At 42.8% G+C, this 24,853-nt stretch overlaps 1 protein-coding gene across 5 annotated transcripts in view; it reads right to left on the reverse strand.

Annotated features, from left to right (window-relative positions):
* Positions 1–24,827, reverse strand: part of CLUAP1 (clusterin associated protein 1) — a 57,013-nt gene extending 32,186 nt beyond the window's left edge. For 2 of the 5 annotated variants that reach the window (XM_057372423.1, XM_057372420.1), the window contains exons 1-8: positions 24,770–24,827; positions 24,179–24,290; positions 22,905–22,989; positions 18,781–18,960; positions 17,734–17,829; positions 9,288–9,371; positions 7,434–7,567; positions 5,971–6,112 (exon numbers count right to left, since the gene is read on the reverse strand). In XM_057372423.1, coding sequence (XP_057228406.1) covers positions 5,971–6,112; positions 7,434–7,567; positions 9,288–9,371; positions 17,734–17,829; positions 18,781–18,960; positions 22,905–22,989; positions 24,179–24,290; positions 24,770–24,791 — 855 coding nt within the window. In that variant the 5' untranslated portion in view covers positions 24,792–24,827. The other 3 variants (XM_057372421.1, XM_057372418.1, XM_057372419.1) reach the window with 3 other exon arrangements.
* Positions 24,828–24,853: the final 26 nt, after the last annotated feature.

Consider the following 24,853-nt stretch of genomic DNA (forward strand, 5'->3'; position numbering starts at 1 on the left):
AATTTATTAGAGATCAGACAGTTCTGATTTCTCTTTGTGACACTCACCCATGGATTTCCAAGCTATGCTGTCAGTGAGAGCCATTGCATCTCACACTTCAGAGCAACAACTGCTGTCATGACACAGAAACTCACCCTGGCTGCAAAACTCAGCAGAACTCCCTCTGTTCCTTCCCCAAGTGCAGAGTGTATCATTTATAACAGAATTAACATAGATTTACAACAGCAGCAAGAAAGAACCAGACTGAGCAGCTTTTACAGGAGATTCATACCAAACCACAGCTCAAAAAAACTTGTGATTAGGGTTTCAATAATTTCTTGTTTGATCTGTAGCTCTGTGATAAAATGAGCTCTGGAGTCTGTCAGACACAAAGAACTTGAAGCTGTGAGTCAAATGACCCCAAATCTGGGATCCTAAAGCAAGTTTGTCACCCACCTGGCACATCAGATACCCAGATAATCCCCATGAAAATGTGGATCTTTGAGCACTGAGTTGATCTGACAGAGATCAACTGAACTGATCTTGATTGTTTTCATTTCCCAAGAGGTTTTCCTACAGCTTCAATGGGAGACAGTATCAACAGAGCCCCAGCAGCAGGTGAGCACATCCTGCCTCAGGGCAGTTGCCATGGTACTGGCAGGGACCTGCAGAATTTTATTTCAGTGCAATGAATGCACACAGAACATTTCCATCTTCCCTAACACACTCTTCCCTGCCCTCCCACCTTCCTTCCCTCTCTCTCTCTCTCTCTCTCTCTCCAGCTTTTCCTTTCTGGAATCATAATTTCTCAGCCAATCATTTCTTTTGTCCTTTTCTCCTATGCTCCACTGCCCCTGCTCTCTCCCTGTGCATTCCCTTCCCCCTCCTCTAATTTTTTCCACATTTCCCCACTGTGGAATTTCTGTGTCTCAGTGCACCAACGCTGACATCTTTGCACACTGGACTAAAAGCCAGAAAAGAAGCTATCAACAATTCAGAAGCCTGGATTTTTTCCATCTGATATTACACACAATTTTCCATCTGATATTCCACACAATTCAGCAATGCTGGAGTAGGAGTGCTCTCCTGGCACCTATAAAATGTTTAAAGCAGTAATAATTCAAATGCCCATTAGTTAGACGATTAAAGGCTCTAACCAAGTGCTTTTCATGTTAACCTTGTGCTGCCAATTGCAGCAAACAGCTGTCACAGTGGGAAAGTGGAATTTAGTACTTAAGAGGTACAGTTCAGTGTAAAAAGCAGCAGAACCAAGGGGTACCTCAGAGTGGAGCAGAACTCAGATATCCCTATTTACTCTGTGCATATTCAGATGCTCTGATAATTAAGACTTTGATGAAGAAGAGTTATTTGGGGAGGGTGAATTGCAAAGGGAAAGTCACAACACAGCCTGGTTATTTGGAATTCCTTGAATGATCATAAAGGATTGTTTATTGATAGTCCATAAAATCAATTATGGAATGSTCTGGGGTGGAAGGACCTTSAAGTTCATCCCATSCCACCCCCTGCCATGACAGGGACACCTTCCACTGTCCCAGGYTGCTCCAAGCCCTGTCCAGCCTGGCCTTGGACCCTGCCAGGGATCCAGGGGCAGCCACAGCTTCTCTGGGCACCCTGTGCCAGGGCCTCCCCACCCTCACAGGAAAGGATTTCACCGCAATATCCCATCTAAACCTCTCTTCTTTCAGTTTGAGCTCACTGCCCCTTGTTTTATCATTACAAAGCCCTGGAAACCCACAATGAGGAAAAGAAAAACAATCCCAAACCAAAGATAATGCCTCAGAACATCCACATTCCTGTGTCTACCACTTCATGGCATTCCCCAGCTGAGATTACACACTAACAGCATAAAACCACTCTGAAAATACCTTAGGAGAAAGCAGCTGAAGAGGAAAGTACTTCTGGGGTGTTCTCTGGGAAGCACAGAAAGAATAAGCACATTCTSTCCAGGGAAAAGGCAAAGGCTGAAGGATATTGCCAAGCTATTCTGGCATTACATAAGCTAATTCCAAAAACACCTTTCTGAACTGTATTARTCTGTGTTGTCCTTTAAAAGAGAGGCATTCATTTATAATCCAGAGAGAATTTCAACCCCCAAATCTGAAAACCTCTCAAAATTGGATTTTTTACAACAGCCAAAGTCCTAACAGCTTCTGTGTCTAAACATCTGAAATGATTCCATCTTAGAAATGGGGTAAAAATGAATTAAGTGTGCTGAATCTTTTTACAAAGCAGAAAAATAAGACCAAATCTTTGAGGAGACATGGCTCATAAATCCCTGCCTTGGCACAGAACAGCAGGAAGATGGATTAATTCCATGAACAGCACAAAGGACCAGAAGCAGAATTAAAGAAGTGACTGAAAGTAAAAATGACAAAGGAAACTGCAAAGACAAAAGGCCTTTGTTTAAATTTCTCAGATCCACGAGTAAGTAGTACGTGACAATTTGTCAGTAAGTGTGAGAAACTCACTCTAAAGACAAGTCATGTGTGGACTTCTGCYATCTCCAGGTGATAATGGACAAATAATTTTGTATTTTTCATATATTTCAAAGGGCTCCCACATCAGACAGGCAGGTGCTCAGCAGGAGCTGCTTCACCATCAATTAACAGTTGGGTTCAGGCTCAACATGAGCCTTTCAGTTCTTTTAACACAGATTTCTCAGCCCAGGGCCTGGCAGGAGGCACTTTCAGCCCTCCAACCACTGCTCCAAGTGACTGATACAGGCAGGCTCAGGACAACACCAGCAGCCACTTGGGACTGGACACCCACAGCATGGAAAAACYACCTTAAAAATCCACACAACACCAGCTCTGAAGGGGCTGGAGCACCTCAACTGCTCACTGTCACTTAAGTAAAACCTTTAAACCACTTTGTTAATTAGGAACTGCACTCTAGGCCAGTGGCTGSRTGACATCAGTGGGTACCCAACCACYCTGAGTCCAACTGCAGCACATAGCAGGCTCATTATTCAGCCATGGTCTCTCAATCAGAACCAAAACTCTTCCTAAAGAGATGGGCCTAGTCAAGGAGAGGGGCCCAGGAATAGCACRGGGAGTGCTGGATTAATCTAATTACACTGCTGATGCTTTTTGCTGGCAAGCTATTTAGCAAATCCACAGCAATGATAAAAGAATTACCTCATGCTACTACTGCAGAAGTTAATTAAGATTTGTTTGGTGGAACAAAAGACAAATCAGGGTTGGAGAAAAAAATGAACATAATTTTCAGTGTTTCTGACAGCTGTAGAGAGTGTGTTTTAAAATGGATTAAATGTAATTATCCTTGTTATTTTTTCCCTCTGTTGATGCTGAAAATGACACAAGATTATTGACTATAGGACAACAAGAAAAACACTGTTTTGGAGCAAATTGTTCTATTTTTTTTTTTTTAAAGCATGTCATAACCCACAGTTTTACTTCACCATAAAGTAGCCAAAGTGTGGAAGCATCACCTGAAAAGCAGATCAAGACTGAAAGGAGTGAGTGACCTATCCTTGTGCTCCAGGTTGGCAAGGGATTAATCCAAAATGGATTAAACAGTAATTTTGGAATAATCCTCACTGCTTTGGAAACAGGAGTGCATGTCCAAATCTCCTGGTTTAGCTGAGATCCACATTAGAATCCTGGAAGGGTTTGGGTTGGAAGGGAACTTAAAGCTCATCCCATTCCAGCCCCCTGCCATGTGCAGGGACAGGACCAGGCTGCTCCAAGAGTTTCTCCTCAAAATCCCATCCATCCCTGCCCACTGGCAGGGGAAGCCATTCCCTGTGTCCTGTCCCTCCATCCCTTGTCCCCAGTCCCTCTSCAGCTCTCCTGGAGCCCCTTTAAGCACTGGAGGCTGCTATAAAGTCTTCCCAGAGACTTCTCCAGGCTGAAATCTTCATGCTCTTTCAGCTCCCAAGTCCTGGAGTTTGACTGGGAGGACTGACATCGCATAATGACTTCATAGTTTGGGCTCCAGCATCGCATAATGACTCCATTATTTGGGCTCCAGCACTCCTGARTATTTGGCTGGAAGAGAGACACACCACCTCTCCTTGTACCAGGGCAACAGCTTCTGCAGCAAAACACTCATGGCTGCCTGAGTTACTATATACCTGCCCACAAAAATATGGTCAGAGTCTCATCCTTTACATGCTCTAAGCTTTTTTAGGTACAACTGATAGAAATGTGCAGAGCAAAGCCACATCTTTTTGTCACCAGCTTTTCTACTCTTTATTTCTGCACTAGGCTGAAGGGTTGTTCGTTGCTTATCCCAGGAAACCATAAGCCAAGCCATATGGGTAGAGTCCCAAGAGCCTCATAGAAAGAAGGAGAAAAAAGGAAAATAAAGTGTGCTCTCAATATTCAAAGCACGGCACAGCTCTGAATGACAAAGGCTTTTTCTTTGTCTTATTATCTTTTAACAAAAATCCCCCGAAGAGCTGAACACCAACTCATTAACAAAGTTCTGCACATGAATTCACAGACAGTTTCAGGTAGCTGAGTTCAAAGCGTTTCTCCTTTGGCTGTGAAGTCTCCATGGCATTTGAACAGAAGGGAGAAATCAGATTTTAGGCTTCACTTCAAGATTATGATTTAATTGAGGACCTTTTTTTTTGAGAGGGGGGGCAAGGATATAATGAGGAACTCAAAGAAAGAGCTAGAACTGACTTCAGATAGAAGTGAAAAAACTTCCACAGAGACAGTACTTGTGGAAAGGGAGGGTGGTGGGAAACTGGTTCCCAGTGATGATCAAGTTCTCAAATGCCCACATCAGCCCTCAGTTCAGGAAGAAGACTGAGGGGCTGRAGCAGGTCCAGGGAAGGGAATGGAACTGGGGAAGGGCCTGGAGCCCCAGGAGAAGGGTCTGGAAAGCTCCTGAGGGAGCTGGGAAAGGGGCTCAGCCTGGAGCAAAGGAGGCTCCAGGGGGACCTTGTGGCTCTGAACAACTCCCTGACAGGAGGGGACAGCCGGGGGGGTCGGACTCTGCTCTGGGAACAGGGACAGGAGGAGAGGGAACGGCCTCAGGCTGGGCCAGGGGAGGTTTAGGTTGGACATCAAAAGGAATTTCTTCATGGAAAGGATTGTTAGACATTGGAAGGGACTCCTCATGGAATGGTAGAATCCCCATCTCTGGAGCTTGTCCAAGGAAAGCCTGGAGGTGCCAGGCTGGTGCTCTGTGCTCTGGGCTGATGACAAGGTGGGGATAGGTCCCAGGTTGGACTTTATGATCTCAGAGGTCTTTTCCAAACCACGTGGATTCTGTGATTCCATAACTCCAGGTGCAGCACATCCAGCAGCACTAAGATCCAAGGGGATGACTCAAACGTGTTTCCAATGAAGAACAGAAGATACAATGGGTAACGACTGGGAGAAGGATGACAGTACAACAAGAAGCTACTGGAAACTGAAGGAGAGRCTGGCTGAAAGCACCGCAGTCCAGTAAACTCCCAAAGAAAAGTCTGGAGCAAGACAGRATACAGATGTAGACTATCCATCAGGAGACTCACACTGAACTGATACAACTCAGCAACTTGAGAGAAGACAGAAATCTGCCAAACAAAACTGCAATCTATGTGGGAGAAGATCTCAGCACATCTGATGTCCTCACTGATGCTCTGTGCTGTTTCCATTGATACTCTGATGAGACTGAAGTGCTAAGAAACCCTTACACTTCAGACCAGAAAAGCACGTACATTGTGTGCAGCAAAAGGAAGTACATAAATTCTGAAAACATTCTTTGTGAACAAAACTTAGCAACAAAACAAGTCACAGACTGGCAAAAGGCATCACTACAGTGGTTTAACTTCAGTAATTCAGAAAATGARGCTGTGCTGATGTCCTGCTTGGCCTGGAGCAGCAACAGTCACTGGACTGTCCCTCACCGGTCACTCAATCAACTCCTAATGTGCTGCTTTGGAAAAGTGGATTAAAGCATTTTCTGTAAGGAGGCTGTAAGGTCCTGCTGAACCTTTTCAAACTGTCTTACCTCAAACATCTCCTGCTCTGTCCGTCGATGATCATCCAGGAGCTGCTCCATGTAGGTCAGATTTCGGAATTTTTCTAGGTAAGTACTGTACTGCTCTTGCAGCTGCTCCTCAATCTTCTCRTACTCATCCATGAAAGCAGGGCTGGGGAGAGCAAGCACAAAGTACTCAGTGAAACCGCCCAGAGTTTCTGGGCAAAATGTGCCCAGAAAAGAAGAGAAGCTGGAAATGCTCAAGGCCAGGTTGGATGGGGCTTGGAGCAATCTGGGATAGCAGAAAATGTCCCACAGCAGAGACTTGGAATGAGACGAGCTTTAAATTCCTTCCAACCAAACTATTCTGTGATTCCAGGAATCTACAAAGTACCACCCTGTATATACACAATTCTGAAATGCAATTTTGGTTCTGCAGCTTCATTTAAATATCTGCTAAACCAGCCTCAAAACCCTCTTGTTTTTAAGGTTTCACTCTGCTTCAGATACTGAAAGCTCAAGACAAAGCCCCTCACTAAACTATGCTGCAAATTGCATAGAGCAAAGAGAAGGTTTTTGTGTCCCAGTTCCCATTTCCTTCCACACAGGCACAAAGGTAGCACTTTGGACCCCTCAGAAGGCAGTGTTAATTATCCTGCTGTTCCATGACTGCAAAAAGTTAAGTGTGTAGCATGGCTGGCAAATCCCCTTCTTTGCTGGGGACTTGCTACAAATGTGTGCTGAGTCATTATAAGTTTAATTAGACTGTGTGAGGAAGTGATGATGTCATTATATTGAAGAGTTGACTTCTGCACCCCAAAAACCTCTGCTGCTGCTCAAGGCTTCACACCCACCCAATCCACCATCTGCAGAGTGGYACTGATCAAAATGTGTAAGTGAATCCAGGTTAAATCCTCATTTTTCTAATGTTTCCTTTTTTTCTATTAGGTATCTAAACACCTTTATACTTCCAGTATCTGAAAGGGCCTGTAAGGAAGCCAGAAAGGGACTCTGCATCAGGAACAATGATAAGACAAGTAGTAATGGGTTCAGACTGAAAAAGGGGAGATTTAGGTTCCATATACAGAAGATATTGTTCCCCATGAGGGCGCTGAGGCCCTGGCACAGGGTGCCCAGAGAAGCTGTGGCTGCCCCTGGATCCCTGGCAGTGCCCAGAGCCAGGTAGGACACGGCTTGGAGCAGCCTGGGACAGGACAGTGGAATCTGTCCCTGCCCACAGCAGGGAGTGGAATGGGATGAGYTTTAAGGTCCTTTCCCACCCAAACCATTCTGGGATTCCATGATTTTACAGATTTTTCTGGCAGGCTGCACCACTGCCCAGRGGGTCTGATGCTAACAGGGGCTTCAGAATGATTTTTTTAAATTGGTGGTTAACATCAGAAACCTCTGGGAACAGAGGGACTGTTTGCACCAGTTCCATCCTTTCTGTTCATACTCCTTCCTGCAGCAGATAATCAGTTCACGATCTTTACCGAACACTTTGGAGAGTCTGCAGCCTCTTCTGGCTTCTTTCCAGTTCCAATTTCCGTTTTTCAATCTTGGCCTCCAAACTGGCTTCATCCAAAGCCACATTATTCAACATGTCTTTTGTCTTTTGGACTTGTTCCTGAAAGAGAAGGATGGTGAACCGTGGCTGGCACTGGAATAATTATATTTATCTTTCAGATGCTGAACATTGTTCTGGACAATCTCATCTGTGTTTATACTCAACTAGGCAGTGGAAATTAAAAAGTTCTTTGTGGYCAGGACAATGAACTAACTGGGCATTTACAAATGTAAAATACTTGATATTTTTGCTGACATTCTTAGCAAAGGAAAAAACCCACAGTTTTAACTTCAGTTTCCCTTCTCACTGAAAAGGCAGTAAAAGATAGGAAGAAGCCCATCTTCTGGAATACATCTTTTTGTATATATCCAGATGTATACATTCTGGATACATCTTTTTGGGATGTATCTTAATGGAATCATTGAGATGATTTCCARCCTTAATGATTCCATGATTCTCTCTGAATAAACACAATTACAATTCCTTGGTACTAGAAATTTAAAGCTTCCATCATTTTTTCTTTTCTCTTCAAGACACAAGTTAGTTTTATAAAGAACTTCCTATATCTGAATATCTTCATCCTTCTCTAAGTCTTCCTTTATCCATTTTGTTTCAAAATCTGGGAAGAATCTTGAACATTACAACATGTGCTACAGGAACCAGGAGGGGAAGTGGGAATATTCCAGTTGATTAAAATGAGCTGAGACACTCAGCCTGCATATGCTCAAGAAACCAGGAGGGAGAGAGGGAGAGAGGGAGAGGAGGACTTCACTGCTGCAATTCCAGCAGCAGCTGTTGGTCATTGCATGAACTGGGCCAGCATGAACCAGCTGAGTGTGTGCCATTGCTATTTCCCAGGAAGCCAATCCCTCTCTACCATGCAGCTGTCAGTTCATCAGCACTACTGCTGGAATAAGAAATGCACATTAATAACATTTAGTGKTAATACAGACTGCGAGGAGGAGCAAAACAGAACAGAAGATTGCCTGGAATATCTATTGATTATCCACTGGCTGCTTAAACCTGGAACTCCACTCCTTGAAATTACTCACTGGGACTGGGTACAGGTTGCATTAAATAACTAATCAGTAGGAGCTAATTAACCTCCTCCTCACACAGTGCTGAAGGGTCAGAAATTCAGGAACCCAAGCACTGGAGCAAGGACAGTGCTGGTAAGTGTAGGACAGACAAGAAGTCCTTCAAACCAAGAACACAGGGATGCCCTGGCAGGGCACTCATCAGCACAGGSCCACCTCTGCTCACTCAGCCCTTGGCCAGCTCAGCTACCCTGCTCCAGGGCCCAGCTTCCCAACTCCAGAGGCACCAGCACCTTATGAGTTACCCAGGTCACTCCTTGCAGCCCTGACTCTGCAGAGCTCACAGGGCTCAGACAAGGTAGGGGGATGCAGATTTCTGTGCTGATTTGGGCAATTCTTGTCCCTCCAGTAGAACTTTTGGGGTGAAGCTMCMAACAGAATCAGGGAATATGACTACGTGTTTTCTCCCAAGAGAGGGGGCAAGTGCAGCTCTCTGATTCATGAACTGRAGGAATGTTTGTGCACAGGGAACCAACAATACTTGATGAACCCCTGTTCACATTTCTGATGTTACCAAAATCTGTATTAGCCATTAACTAYATTCAACACTATTAACCCACCTGGTGCAGCTGCAGGTGATGGCTTTGCCATTCTTAACCCCAGGCTGTTGATAAAAAGAGCTAATTTCTTCTTGCATCAGAGAAATTATAATTTTGCAATCAAATAAATAACATTTTGCTTACCAGAACACTGTTAATGGCAACTTTCATCACCTTYTCAGCCTCATTTATCTCCAAAGGTCTGGCAATAGATTCTGTCCTTGCTTCCTAGAAAATAAAAATGCACCAATTTATTTAAACACTACACAAAGGAACTAATTTATGCAGAAYTGAGGGTGATCAAGCAACAATGATAGGATCATCTGCATAATAAATGGGTTAGGATTTAGTGTTTATTCACCAAGGCTGAGATGATTTASAGAACAGGAGATGATGAAAAAGTTAAGTGAGTTGAGATTAGCAGGGAGCAATCAAGGCATGTTTTCAAACCCAGGTGAGTGCTGTGTCTGATTGCAGGTATTCATGAAGGCAGATTTTAGGCAACTGCTCTGGTTTTACATGTGCAGTGAGGAATGCAAGGGGGGACAGAAGATTCCATCACCTTTACAGCACAACCCATGAAAACAGCAGTGCAGGTAGAGGAACACAGCGTCCKGAAAGTGTGAAGCAGCAAGGACCATGAAGCCACCAAACCATGCCAGGCAGGTGGACACTCAGCACTGACCCTGCCARAGCTCCAGGAGCCTTTGGACAACGGTCTCAGGCACAGGGTGGCATTGTTGGGTGTCCTGTGCAAGGCCAGGAGCTGGACTGAATGATCCYTTTGGGTCCTTCCCACTGAGGACATTCCATGTGCCTCCCCTGCTCATGTGAGAATTGCACGCTGCAGATGCAGGGATTTATCTGACTCTGATAACCAGGTGGGCCAGACTCCTCAGAAAACCCCAGAGGTTCTTCTTTAAATGCCAAAAGATTAAAAAAAACCCCTCCTCTTCCACTCTCAGCAATTGTGGAGGCACATGGGCTTGGATCTGTCCTTGTCTAATCGATGCCTTAAACACTGAGCTGGTCATTATATAAAAACTTTTAATTACTTGCTTGGCACTTGGAGGGGAAGAGAGAATTTAGCAGCTCAGTGTTCCTAAAACAATCTTACACTGACAACACATTTGGTAACAGGTGGATAAAGATGGAGAAAGCATCTCTCTAGAAAATATTTGATTAAGAACCTAAAAATGTTTTGTACACATTGCCACAGGCTGTACCCAGCTCACCACAGGAGGAATTCTGGAAGCAGATCCAATAACTTTGCTAAGATGCCATGCCAGAGTGTCCAGATTGCACAGCTCAGTCTGTGCAGAGCCTGCTCCCTCCCCACCAACTCCAGCCCAGGCAACTGCAGGGTGAACCCAACCTGGGAGCTCATCCAGCAAACAAAAAAGCAGCTTTTTGTGCTGATCCTCTGCTGGATGAGGTCTTTGAACAATCCCAGCATATGTTGCACCAAGGTTTGTTTTCCTGGCATGAGAAAAGAAGGGGAACAAACATTTATGGTGGGGAGAGTGACAGGAGTCACATCTGTTGGTGGCAGCGACAGCTTACACTGCCTCAAGTGCTCATGAAAATCCCTCTGTCCACAGAAAAATACWAACTCCAAACAGGAAAGTTAGTTTGAATGAAAACAAAATACCAAAACTCTTGCAATACAAACTCCCAAATAATTCCACGGGTAGATATTCTTGGAGAAGGGTGGGGAACAATAATGTAGCTCAGTTACTATTTTGGGAACATTTTGCATTTCAGAAGCTCACCAAAATCCCTGTTTATTTGTGAGGCCTTTGCCAGGACCAGCCTGCTCTGGCTTCAGAGAGGTCTGTGCCACAGAGCCAGTACACTTCAAACAAAATACCAGGGGAAAGGGAATTATTGTCCTTTCCACTTGCAAAAGAGCTCAAAGGAACAGCAAAGACTTTGGTTTTCATTATAAACAACTCCCTCACCAACTCCCCTCCAGCAGCCTGGCRAAACACCCCAGAACATGCACAGGGCACTGCACTGGGCAAGGAACTGATGGGTCTGGAGAAACTTCTGAGGATCTGCCCTTTTAGATGGAATAATTTATGCAAGTTTGATGTCTTTTCTTCTTCTTTCTTTCCTCTAACATCCTTGAAGTTTCATGTACAGACAACAGTCTTCTACAGAAATCCACATTATTTTCCTAAACAAGTTTCACTCCTACAGTCACAAGCACCTGGAAAAAGCTGTCAGGGCAATGCAGAGCAGTGGAAATGCTGGAATTTGAATTTTCAGACTGTGGAATCAGGATTAAACTGGAAAAAGAGAAGGTCAGGGCAATTAACCCCCTCATACCCCAAGAGATGGAGAGGAAAATCCTCTATGCACAAAGCCCTTCCCTAAAACTCTGCCTTGAAATGTGCATTTTGCACTTCACTGTTACAACAGTGCCACTAACCTAAGTTTAACTCCCTGGAGTAGTAAGTCTAAGTGGAAAAGATATTAAATATTATGGAAAAATAGTAATACATAATGGAAATATAATGGAAAAAGAAATATATTTCAAATCTCTTGAAACCACTGACTTATTTTTTGTGGATGTCTGTCACAGGTTCCCTGGGTTACTGCCACTGGGCCATTTCCTGTTACCCTGTGAACACWCTCAGAGAGGAAACTCTTATTTTTAATATATCTTTTTAAGAAGGACCCTTGCAAATGCACCCATCTTTTCCTTCATTGGGAATCTCCTCCTAAAAGTTTCATTCTCAGTGAACAATGAAGAGTCACTATTGCAAAACTCATTCTGCAAATATGCCCAGTGAAGCATTTTCAGCTGGTAACAGATTTCCATTTTTATGGACCAAAAGCTGATGGAGCAGCTTCCTGTGTGCCTGATGCATGGAAAAATGGATGCATCCATCCTCCAAACTGCAGGACGGAACCAAGCCAAGTAATTAGGCATGACCAGCACACAAGTCAGTGCTGATAAATGTGGTGTAATAACACGTACTGATGTGCTCAAGGTCTAGCACAGGTTTCTAAACACCTTTTTTTGTGGTTAGGAACAGAAATTAGAGCTTTTTTTCTAACACACTGGTCTTTCTGTGGCTGCCCCATCCCTGGAAGTGTCCAAGGCCAGKCTGGATTGGAGCAYCCTGGGACACTGAAAGGTTTCCCTGCCCATGGCAGGGGTGGAACRGGATGATCTTTAAGGTCCTTYCAACCCAAACCATCCCATGATTCTTTTTCTGAGGTTTTGACCACAAGTGAAATCTTGGTTTTCAGGATTTGTAAGGCTGATGCACACAGCAGTGACCTCTTCACTCTCACTTTTAAAGGAAAAAAGAGCAGGGTTGGAAAGGACTGTAAAGCTCATCTCATTCCAGCTCCCTGCCATGGAGTTGAAGCTGGGACACCTTCCACAGGATGTAACTGGTTCCCAAAATGCAGGAGAAAAGTATCACCCACCACTTTACAGCTGATGTCGTATCTTTAAGCTAAATACTCTTGGGAAGGTCATATAGAATAATTTCTTACTTAAAATGCATGCACACAACTGCAGTTATGGTTAAAACAATCTAATATACAGGCCAGTATTGATTCAACTTCCGATCACAGCTGCAAGGGTTAATTCTGGTTTCCCACTTTGCAATAAGCCCTGTCCTCAAAAATGATAGGTCAGGTTTGGGTTAGAAGCAGGACTGTTYGAAAAAACTGAAGCAAACCAAGTAATTCCCCAGAGTTCTGACAATTTCAAGTTACAAAGTTCCACTAGAAATCCTACGTGTGGCAATTTTGTAACCACAGACCAGGAAATGAGAGAAATTCATTTATCAGCCTCCCCCAGGCAGAGTCTGGTATCCAGAAGTAACATTTGGCAGACGGAAAAATGCTTCCAACATTCCCAATAAAATGATTTTTTTGCAGTTAAGTTCCAAAGAGCAGAGAACGATGCAGCCATGTCTGAAATCACATCTCCCTCTCCCCTCGAGCAGCAGTGGAGGGAGGAGGAGGGGCTCTTTRATATAAAAGTTGGGAATAAAAGATCCAAGTGAAATGTCCTTTGTGGCAAGGCTTTGTGCTGGAATTGACACTGCCTGGGTCTGAATGCCTTTAGCTCTGAAGAGTTTAATTCCAGCCTGTCCAGCTGAAGTTGGTAATGAGATTCTTGGTGACTTCCATCGGCTGGGAACAAGCTGGAGCAGTGGGCATACATAACAGTAACAGGGAGCAGTGCCCTGTACTCACTCCAAAATTCATCCTCCACCAAGTGGCAAACACTTCATGTGGCTGTTAAAAGCTTTAATCTACCAAAGTCACAATTCCTTTATTTACAGGAAGGAATACAAGGAATAAACAGTTTGTTCAAGGTTACAGACGGGCTAAGTGCCAAGAGGAGCATAAGAAAACAGACCCAGTGCATTGTCCATCTTCAGCACAAGCTAAAAACCTTTAAAAAAATAGATTATTTTCATTTTTCTTCAGTTTTACAGGGCTTCCATCTAATTTAGAGGTAAATACAATGAAAACAAGCCTGAGAAGGTCAGAAATCCTTCTGCCTGCCTCCAGCASAGTTTTCTTCTAGAATTTTTTTTGCTTCATTATCTTCTTGGGTCCAATAATTCAGCAAGTCTAAGCAGGGCAGCTTCCTGCTAATGTGGCCACAGGACCTCTGGTAGAAGCAGAGTAGGAGGCACTCAGAGTCTTAAACAGCCAGGAATTTTCTCCTTTTGGATTTCCAGTGTCAGATAATTCAAGAGAACCCTTCCTCAACTAAGCACACCAACTTGAAAGTCTCACTGCTGTTTTACTGTGAGCTGAAGACTGATTGGATCAGCTCATCAGCCTTCCCTTCCTCCAAAGGTGAATCTGGCCATTTCCCCTCCTTGCCATATTTTTAGGACACAGAGCACCACTGGCTTTCCCAACATCTTTTCCCCATGATCCGAGGAAAGGGAATGCACAGGGAAGAAGTGCTGCATTTTGCCTGAGTGCTGACATCAATTCTCTTGTATTCTTGATTTGGGGTTTGACAGCCTTAATCACAGACTGGTATTTTCAACTTCTTATTTTCTCCATCTATTTAGAACCGTGTAGGAAGACACAGAAAGAAATCCAAACAAAATCTCTCATCCCCACCTCAAAACTAAATCAACCCCCACCTTCTCCACACAAAAAAGAAAAGCAGAACTCAACACACCTGGTTATTCTTCCAAAAGAACTGTAAATATTCTGAAAATTAAACTTCCATAGCAATGAAAGGCAGAGAAGGTGCCCCTGCCAGGAAAGGAAAGAATTAAGATGAAGATGTATTTCTCCATGCATGGAATTGGCTTTTCATTTAGGGACCTCACTGTGTGGTACCAAACCCATTCATCAGTTCCACTAAACTCTACAAATYCCACAGAAATTTGCAATTTCTGTGCTCCAAGACTTGGACCAGCAAAACTGGAAACTGCAAATTACCTTCTAAATGTAGGGATTCAATGTGCCTTAAAATAAAAGTTCTGTCTCCAGCAATGCCAAAGGACACCAATAACCTGTGCTCATCCACAGCTGGGCTAGAAACAACATATCCATGGAATTCAGTAATKACATTTGYGATTTCATCTGACAATACAGCTTTGGGGTTTGTTTGGKTTTTTTTCTCCCACATAACWCAACARCACAATAGTCTGAATTCAGCAAACCCTGTAGGTTTTGCTTCTTCCTCTGTTGTTAATTAAATATTCTTTTTTTACATTATAGATTAACCCTGGAAGCAGTTTAGAATTACAGAATAACTGTATATTCAGTCAGGGAATCATGCATTTGCGAAGGCTTCAGAAAGGCACAGAACCACATTTCCAAGAAATCAGACTCTGACTCTTCCCCATAAAATATGCACATACATTTACAGCTTAATCCATCTCCAATGAATGTAATGGAACCATTCCCTAAATTCTTCTCTAGCTGAAATTTGTTTTCATTCAGGAAGTAATTTATTTTTTAAAGARGTGCTTCATGACTTGGAGCAATGAAATTTATTTAATGTATGAAGCTTTTCTACACAGTTTCTATACAAATTATGTGCAAAAATACTCTAACAGAGAAGGTAAAGGTTGTGGAGCAAATTAGAGTCAACATTTCCAAATGAAATACTGAGTTTTACTTCACTTTTCCCCAAYGATCTTTCCCCAAAAGCTGCTCAGACTATGAAAACAGATCTAGTCAACACATTAGTGCCAAATGCTGGCATTTCCTTTACAGTTCCTGGAAAATGAAGCCATCTTCACTTAGGATAGAAGTAAGATTTATCATCAATCTGTTTAAGCTTAGGTAGGAATAACCTTCCTTTAAATATTTGGAAATGAATGGATYGGAAAAAGAAAGAAAAAAGAGGTTCAGGGAACATAAAACTTTCATGTTTTCAAATTCCTTTAAACATGATGATAACTGTTGATGCATTTTTGCACATGCAACAGATTTCAGGAGATCAAATGGAATAAAAAACGAAACCACACTGCTCCCCTGCCCTTCAAAAGAACAAACCCTATGGCACTGCCACTCAGTGTGAGCATTAATTACCCAGGCAGTGTCAAAAGGAAATAATGAATGGAAATCAATAATCTGCACATTAAAAAGTAATAAAAATAAGCTTGAATTAATGGCAACTAATTTGGTATCTACCAGCAAAGCTCTGCTTCCCAACACAAAGCCAGAATGAGCTGCAATTCTTCTCCATCTGGAATGGGGTGGGAAGGGCAGGCAGAGGATGCCATTCCTGAGGTCTCCTGAGCACCTTAGCACCCTGTGAAGGATCCAGGGAASATATGGCAGATGAGGAAGGGCAATTCCTTACTGCCCTCAGTGCTGGCTACGTGTGACCCCAGACTCAACAGTGATGGGAAAAAACAGCACTTGCCTTTAAGCCTCTCATGTGATGGGAAAAATTCATACTCTTAAGTGAAAGGCAGAGTTAGGGGCTAATAATTAAAAATTACAAATTCCACTGCAAAACTGGTTCCTGCAGCCTCCTGACTTTTAACCTGAAATCTGTTTGCTTTGCTACAYGCTCAAGCCTCAAGTTCGTCACATGCTCATGGACCAAACTTGACATTTAACACACCAGCCAAAACTGGGTCCTTCAGGTTTAACAAATCCCTGCAGAACCTTGGAACCGGCCCCAAATCATAAGGAACAGAGCTCAAAAGTCTCTTCTGCTGCTCTCTGGAAGCCTCCCGTGCTGTCATTGTCAYCTACATTCAGAGCTGATGACACAGAAGGTCACCTTGCCGAGAACAGCATTTCTTCAAGACAACAAGTTCCATCTGCCAAACCTTTTTGCAAACCACAGTCTGGACAGGATTAGCTGGCCTCCTCTTGTGCACTCAGCCACAAGGACATGTGCTCTCTTCTCTCTTTAAGAAATCCCATCTTTTAGAAATTGTACCTTTAAATAGGCTCCCACTCCAGAGCTCTTTATGGCCCCAGTGAGAAGTGGCTGCACTGAAGCACTTTCTCATCTCTTCATTTTTCAGCTCATGCTTTCAGCACTCTCCACTTGTGCCTGGCCTTTTTTCCAGAGCCCAGTTCTAAAGTCAGCATCCTAAAAGCCTTGATTTCAAGAGATTAAACMCCACCAAATTCCAAACCGATGCCTGAGTACTTTTAAAAATGCCTTAACTGATCTATATTTGACTTTTAGCTGAGTTACAGGGATGCTGTACACACAAAAGGCTTCAATGYTCCATTAAAGGAAATATTAACACATCACATAGCAGCTGTGTGAAAACTCCTTCAAAGCCAAGAAATTAAGCAAAGTGATTAACAGTTCTGTGACATTTGTGCATGTTGAATTAAACTGGATTATCACATCCCTCTGTCTTTTGAAATAATAATGCCCTGCACACCACCCTGATGGATGAATCCAGCAGGAAAGGCAGTGTTCCCAGTGGAAGCCTTTGAAACACTTGTACTCCATCAARCAAGGAGCTGGGAGCATGAATTGTTGAGGTTCATTGTTTACAGCTCTTAAGGGTGCACTCCCTACAGCTCAGACACTGCAAATCTGAACATTTCCAACGTCATGCAGGGTCTCCCTCCCTTAAAGTCTCTTTTCACAAAATGAAGAACCACCAGCAGATAAAGGCACTGGAGAAAATAACAGCAAGACTGCCTGGCAGTGTGTCATGGACTTCATACAACAGCTTTTGATTTTACTTCTTCACTTCTCCAGCTAAGCTGCTCCATGTACCCTGCAGGCTGTGATGCCTCCAGCTTTTGCCTCAGAGATAATGAGTCTTGCTCTTGGAAAAACAACAGCATTCATCATTTATCTCTTACAATATATCCATCCCCACCACTGCAGCCTGCACATGTATTTCCTAACAGTCTCACAGAGAGTATTTCAGTTTCCTGCTGAAGAGAAAATGCCAAGCTGTTCTCTCAGGCTCTCTATAAGCCAGGCATGAAYAGCAGTGGGAAGGAAATGCAAAGTGTCAGAACCATTCCTTCAAACTCACAGAATATTCATGTAAGATGCAGCCATTAAGAAGAATTGAGGCTTTTTCCCTTTTTTCTTTGGGGCACACAGTGAACACAGGTTTTTCCATGCTCTCCAGTGTGTACTTACCCTCAGTTCCACTTCTTTGCCAAGTAAGTCATAAAGGACTGCTCCTTTGGAGGTGATTTCAGAAGCAAGCTGTCTAGCTGCCTTCAGGTCAGCAATCTGGGAACACAGCAACAGCACTGAGTAGCAGCAGAATCTCCAATATCACAAAGAAAATCTATGACATTTCCCATTTTGACAGCAAAACTGCACAGGAGRTCAAAGCTCTACTATAAGCTGTGCCTTGGAAGCAGAATGAACTTGTCTCTTGGCTKTGAAAACAGACCAGGTGAGGCATGGTTGAGATAAAGGTTGCTGAGTGAAAACCTGAACACTTTAGACCAAGAAAAAAAACCACAAATCTCAGTAATCACTAATGAGCATTAATCATCTTCAAGTGTTTTTTTACCATTTCTTCAGAGAGACACACCAGATTTACACAGAGGAGAATCATCTGTGGATCTACCATTTTTTCTCAAGAATCATAGGAACAGAAAATTGTGGAATGATTTGTGTTGCAAGAGACCCTAATGCCCATGCAGTCCCACCCCCTGCCACAGGCAGGGACACCTTCCACAGAAGTAGGAACAGAAATTCCTCTTATTTAACAAAGTGCAGGGTTACCCTTTTAAAAAAAATATATTTAGAGAAGGTGCTTTTAAAGTATCTAGAGATGGCTTTTATTTTAAGGGCTTGAACAGTTTTGATATCTGTTAGGGTCGCATGAAGATTTCCATTTCCTTCAGTGCAAATGGGCTAAAAATCAACTTTCAGTCAGTATTTCGCAAGCTCCTCCTGATGCAAAAGTTTAACAGGTAGAAAATAATCTTTATTCCAGCCTACTCCAATAYTTCTATGATTTCAACAGCATTTCAATACAAAGAGAACCAATTTTGTGCCACTGTTGCCTTGTATTACACTTCTGGTTGAGAATTCAGAGATTAAAATCAGAGAATCACAAAAACTCACTCATGAAATGAGTTAAAACCCCACCTACTACCTTGCAAGAACATTCTCCATTTAAATTTCAGCTAGATGAGTTTTCCCTAAGCGAACACAAGTTTTTCTTACTTTTGAGCCCAGATCAAACTTGAACTTGCTGCTGTCTTCCTCTGTGAGCTCTGCACGCTCCCCTCCCTGGGTGTTCATGGCCCCGTAGAGCACAGAGGTGACCTTGAGCAGCTCCTTCACAGCATACCCATCTGCCTGRTACAGCCTCTTGGTGTTGAGCTTGATGTGAGCCTTGGTAGCCTTTGAAAAGAAAGAATGAATTCAGCAGTCCCAAAGGACAAAATCCTCACTTATCTTCACTCCAAAGCCCTTTTTGGGGGCACCAGTCTCTGCRGTACAGAATAAATCCTCCTGTTTGGACACCCAGTTTGCCTCATCAYAACACTGGTATTTCTAGAAGAAATTTTTCTGAAACCTGTGCACTTTGTGCATGTCAGAACATCTGCAGAAAAACCCTCAACCTATCATTTCTTCTCCGAATAAACCCTGTGCACCACTTAAATTCAAATTAAGTTTAAATGGAAAGTAAGTGCTGCCCAGGTCTTGTGATGATGCTGCAGAGAGGTAAATTTCACCTTTAATGAGTTGCAAGAATAAGATCAATTATTGTAATTTAACTGTCTTCTCTTCCAGCAGCACCTTCCAAATGTTTTATTGTTTCTCTCAAATTTCCCCTTGCTATGATATTAGTGATTTTATTCCCTTGTCTCTCATCTCTGAAAGGTACAGACAGAGCAGTAAGGAAAAAAAAATACTAAAAATTTAATATTATCCCATTGTACTTCAAAATAATAAAGGGGGAAAACAACCATCTGTCACAGAAAGGACACAAATGTTCCTGAAATTTCTGAGAAGTTTGTATTAGAAATGAATAGCCCRAAGGAGCCAACCCCGAATTCCAGATTAAACTTTGAGGGAGTCTTCCTGATCGCATAACTAAACAAGGAAGCAAAAAAACCATCTTGATCACTAGCTATGGATACAAAAATTAAGCTTTAAAATGACACATTAAACACAAAACCTAACATCTTATTTTCAATGTATTTTTAAGATGAAACCTGTGCTGAAATGTTTCTCCTTTGGGAATGCTGTGGCAGACAGAATCTGTCCATGAGTGACTGAGGGTATTAAACAGCTTTGGGTTTACAGTGTTCCTGGAAGGAATTCCCACTCCCCTTGSGCTCTGGCAGAGCAGGATCTTCAAGCTGGGTAAGAGACTCAAATATGACAATATTTGGTGCAAAGTTTACTTGCCTGTGAAACTAAAGAGAGAGAGGATGACATCCCAAACCATGGATTTACCTCTAGCTTTTCAAAAGAAACAAAGTAAACGGATGTGGGCCATGTTTATTCAGGTGTATTTTGTCAGACTCTGTGACTTTAAAACCAGATTTTAATTTCCAAAAAAATTTTTCCTTTTGCCTCTCCCATCCCAAAATCTCAGTCCAGCAGAGAATGACTCTGTATCTATTTCCAGTGACAGGATCCAAGGGAATGGCTGGAGCTGTGTCAGGGGAGGGTCAGGCTGGRTATCAGGGAAAGGYTGTTCCSCCAGAGGGTGGAGGGGCACTGAACAGGCTCCCCAGGGAATGGGCATGGCCCCAAGGCTGCCAAAGCTCCAGGTTCCAACTCAGGATCTTCTGTGATTCCTGAAAATTGAAACCYGAACTCCCAGAACAGATTCCTGATGTTGTGCACCCGGAGCTGGGGGAATACGAGACTCAGTACAAAAAAAACCCTGATTGCTTTTGAAATGTTGTTATCAGAACTACCTCAAATGAATCAAGTGAAAAGCCAGATATGTTCACCTCCCTCCCCTTTCAGCAGGAGAAATCTAAAAAATTAATTGTAAAAACAGCAAGCATTCCATTTTAGGAGAAGTGGTCATTAAATTGCCAGACTCTGTTAAACATCCCCTATCCAAAGAGGACTGATGCACAGAATTATGAAGGATGGTGTTAGAGACAGAAGTTCCAATTTCARCTCCATTCACCCTCAGGACAGTAAAATCAATGTCTAGTAAGAGGAAAAAAAATGGGCTTTCATTCAAAGGCTACTTAAAAAGAGAAAAAAATACACAGACAAGTACATTTTTTTTTCAGAACGGCACAATGGCACTGCTGAGTCAAAAAGACAACTTCTGGTTTGGAAAGTCACCTCCAGCATTTCACATTTGAGATGGTCACCTATTTGACTTGTTACWTCATTTTATAACAATTCTAATTTTAAAGAACAATTAAAACCYACCTCTACTTATTCTGAAGATCAGACAGTTAAAATGCAACAGAAAATAATATAAATATGCAGCAAGAATGGCATCAACAGCTAGAAAATTTGCTTGAMTTTGCAATCTGCTTTATTAATATGAAGCCCATATTTGACTGTGATGTCTGAATCCTCCAAGAGATTTTGTGCCCTGAGTTGCTGAGTTTGTTTTCATGAATGGATCTCTATGAGATGAACTCATCAGAGGCTTTTTGCTGCACTCCAAATTTGGATCTGAGTGGGCTCAAGCAGGAGCCAGGTATTGGATCCAATTAGGGCAGCTCTAGGGTGCCAAATGATTAAAAACCCACCTAAGGCAACCTTCCAGACACTTCAGAACTTTTGGGTCTGGAAAGGAGACATTTGCTAAGTTCTTAAACTGCCAGGAACACAGAGCAGTACCTAATTTGTGTGGCAAATTAACACCTCTTTACTACTTGTTCAGCAAAGCAGAGCAAAGCTCCAGCAATATTTCCTAATGATGGATCTGTCCTGACATTCTCTCCTGAGACAGTTCTGTCTCCATCAAATCTCCCATCTGCCTATGGATGCATAAAGCCATTAACTCCTGGAGAAGATAATTGTGGATTCCATGGACAATGAATTATTAAGAAAATGTCTACAAGCTTTTCTCATCCTGAAAATGCTGAAAACCTACAATAATCCCCACATTAACCTGTAATATTAACTGAGACTAAGTACAGTATGATTAAAGTAATTTCCATTCATTTCATTTTCTGAATTATATTATGTAATTCTCCAAAACCGTTGGGATTTCTGACATGGAATCAGTTATTGAAAAGCACTACATTATTTCTGCTTCCATACTTGAGCTTGATTTGGAGGGGAGAAACCCTTCCAAACAAAATAAATGTGTTGACTCCATATTACGATGCTCCACGGCTCAAAAGTACATTCTAATATGTACAGGAAGGTTCAATGCTCTGAACAGGGCAAAATTAAGAATTAAGAGAATTTATGGTGCACATTATTCACAAATGACAAGGGAAGTATGGGTAAAATACAATTTTAATATATTTTTAAATTTATAAAAAGATTATTGTAATTAATCTTTGGTATTAGCATGAAGACTTCCATCACTTCCAGATCCTGCAGCCCCAGTAATTTTCATTATCTAGGTGTGTGATAACTGCAAAGGCTCACAGCACTTCAAAATGACATGAATTCTATGAAGGCAATGTTATTTAATTCCAAAAGGCTAAAGAAATTGATGGCCCAATCCAAACATTTGCATGCATAAAAAATGTGATCTAACACATGCCTTGATCAATGGGAAATCCCATACAACATATACCAATATATGATTTATATCATAATGAAAACATCAGGAGTTGTAATTATTCATGCACATAAAAGAACCACACATCCCAAGTTAGCAATAGCCATGATGGGATCTCTTCTAAAACAATTCCAAAGGCTTAAAAACATTTCCTATCTACAGCAGTTTCTTCTACTGTCACCTTATTATAAATMAGAAGGGATAAGGATGAATATTTTTTTAGATCCCAATCTTGTATTTAGATCTCAATTTAGATTCCAATATCRTATTTAGATCCCCAGAGAGAAATACAGGATGTCAGTAGCAGCATGCCCTGGCCTCTTCAAATTTCCACCAGCACAAGACACAGGATCACAGAATCATGGAGTGGTTTGGGAAGGGACATTAAAGCTCATCCCCTGCCATGGGCAGGAGCATCTTCCACTACTCCAAGTTGCTCCAAGCCCCATCCAGCCTGGCCTTGGGCACTTCCAGGGACAAAGCAGCACAAGAATGCAACACAAACTCAGCCACCCCTTGCAGGGAAACTCTGTGGGGTTAAGATGGAAAGCACTAAAGCTGACATGGGATTTCAGATTTTCAGAATTTCAGCCCAAGCATAGCTTGTGGGCAGACTCACCATGAACTGAGCCACGGCCTTAATGAAGAAAACACGGTCCTGCTCTGTCTCCACATCCCCAGGAATGTCACTCTGAGGTTCATACCTGTGCAAACAACACGTGGAGATCACAACAAGATTCTGGCAATATTAAAGGGGTTGGTTCATACATGAGGCAAAACAAAACAAGCATGAACAAGACTGGAAAATAAACATGCAGCTCCCACTGCAGACTGGGGCATCCAGACCCTGCACTGCACACAGTGGGTTTGTACAAACTGCAGGAGCTGTCAAACMTGACACACTGCACAGGTTCATACCCAGAGAACATCTCAAATAGACTCCTTTCACAAGTAATGCAAACTTGCAAAAAAAAAAAAAATTGAAATCTGTGAAATGCTTAAAAAAAACATGAGTGAGATGCAGAAACTTCTAGAAGTGCCCAGTCCACAGGAAGCAGGGAAGAAGAAAGGAAAAATTCAGTAATTTGGACTCTCAGTGTAACAGCAGCACATTAAAGATTTAAAACTATTTAGGCAACTTAATCCAACTAATTTTGAATGCTTGTTAGTACATCCCTACTCATTACCACTGCAAGAGTATTCAGCAAATTTCTGATGGCTTGGTAATTAAACTTAATGGATACTAATTATGAATCCAGGCCAAAAAATAGCAATCAGGTAAACAGTTTTGTTTTCAATTGTAATATTCTACCTTCTAAGCTTAAAAAAACCTAAATTTTGCACTTAACAGGGAGAGAGAAGATAACATGTAACTCAAATAACACTTGAAGATCCAGAAATATGTAACCAAAGTGTAACAATCGGTTCAGTGGGTGTAAAGCTGCAAGAGTTGCAGATTAAAACCAAATCATTTTATTTCTTTTAAACACGATGTGAATGCATCACAATACCAGGCTGAACCAACAGCTGTAGCAAAAAGGCAAAACTGGATGTATTTTGGTGAAGATCACCCTGTTTGGGTACAGGGTCAGACAYGGGAAGGATGGCTGTGGAATTCAGAGAATATGTGCAAGAGACAGAAGCTACTTTTGAATGAGTGTGCTCAAGTCAGGGTGTAACCTCTGCCAACACTGTCAGTGTTTTCTACWCCAGGCTGCAGAATTAAACTAAAAACCTGCAAACTACCACATTTCCATCTGGTATTTAGAAGACCAAGGCTCAAAGAATGACTAAATATCCCTGAGTTCCCCAATTTCACACCAAACCATCAGCTTCAAGCATATGCCCCGTGTCCAAGCATCGGCCCCAAAATTTTTTGGCCTCCTCACCAACCTTTTCACCAGCCACAGCAGCACTTCCGMCACAAGCATGAAATTTGGGGTGTGGAAATTCTCCATGGATATGAGTCGCGGATACCCCAGCGCCCTCATCATCTCAGTAAAATCTGAAAAATGAGGARGAGCAGGGATTCCTTCTAATATATCCAGCAAGGGTTTTGCCAGAATACCAYCTCTCATAGGGTGCTGCTTAGTTACCATAAGATATACCCTGTGCAAAGCACTATTCAAAAAAACCAAAACCTAAATAATTAACATAAATCGTACCACTCCAATAGAAAACACGCTAAAGTGAAACCAGGAGTTTTTAACGAGATTCACTGGGCTGAAACAAGGCTGACACAGCCTCTCCCTGCAAACACAACATTAGACTGGGTCCCCTACGAGCTGGGGGATCCCCCCGTGCAGGGCTGCGCCACCCCCGATAGCGGGGACCCCTCCCCGGCAGGGTCCGGCGGRCTCAGCCCCGCAGCCCCCGCGGCACCGCCCGCTGGCAGCTCCGTGCGGGGCCGAGCGGAGCAGGGGGGCCCCGGGAGGAGCAGGAGGGGGTRTCCCGGCCCGGCCCCGCCGCCCCGGCCGCGCTCACTGCGGAGGTCGCGGAACGACATCGCCAACACCCGCGGCCGCCGCGCCCCTGAGGCAACCCGCTACGGCGGCGCGGCGGGGCCAA

This window comes from Malurus melanocephalus, unplaced genomic scaffold, assembly GCF_030028575.1.
Source record: "Malurus melanocephalus ecotype Western Australia unplaced genomic scaffold, MMel_1.1 scaffold_170, whole genome shotgun sequence".
Taxonomy (NCBI): Eukaryota; Metazoa; Chordata; class Aves; order Passeriformes; family Maluridae; genus Malurus; species Malurus melanocephalus.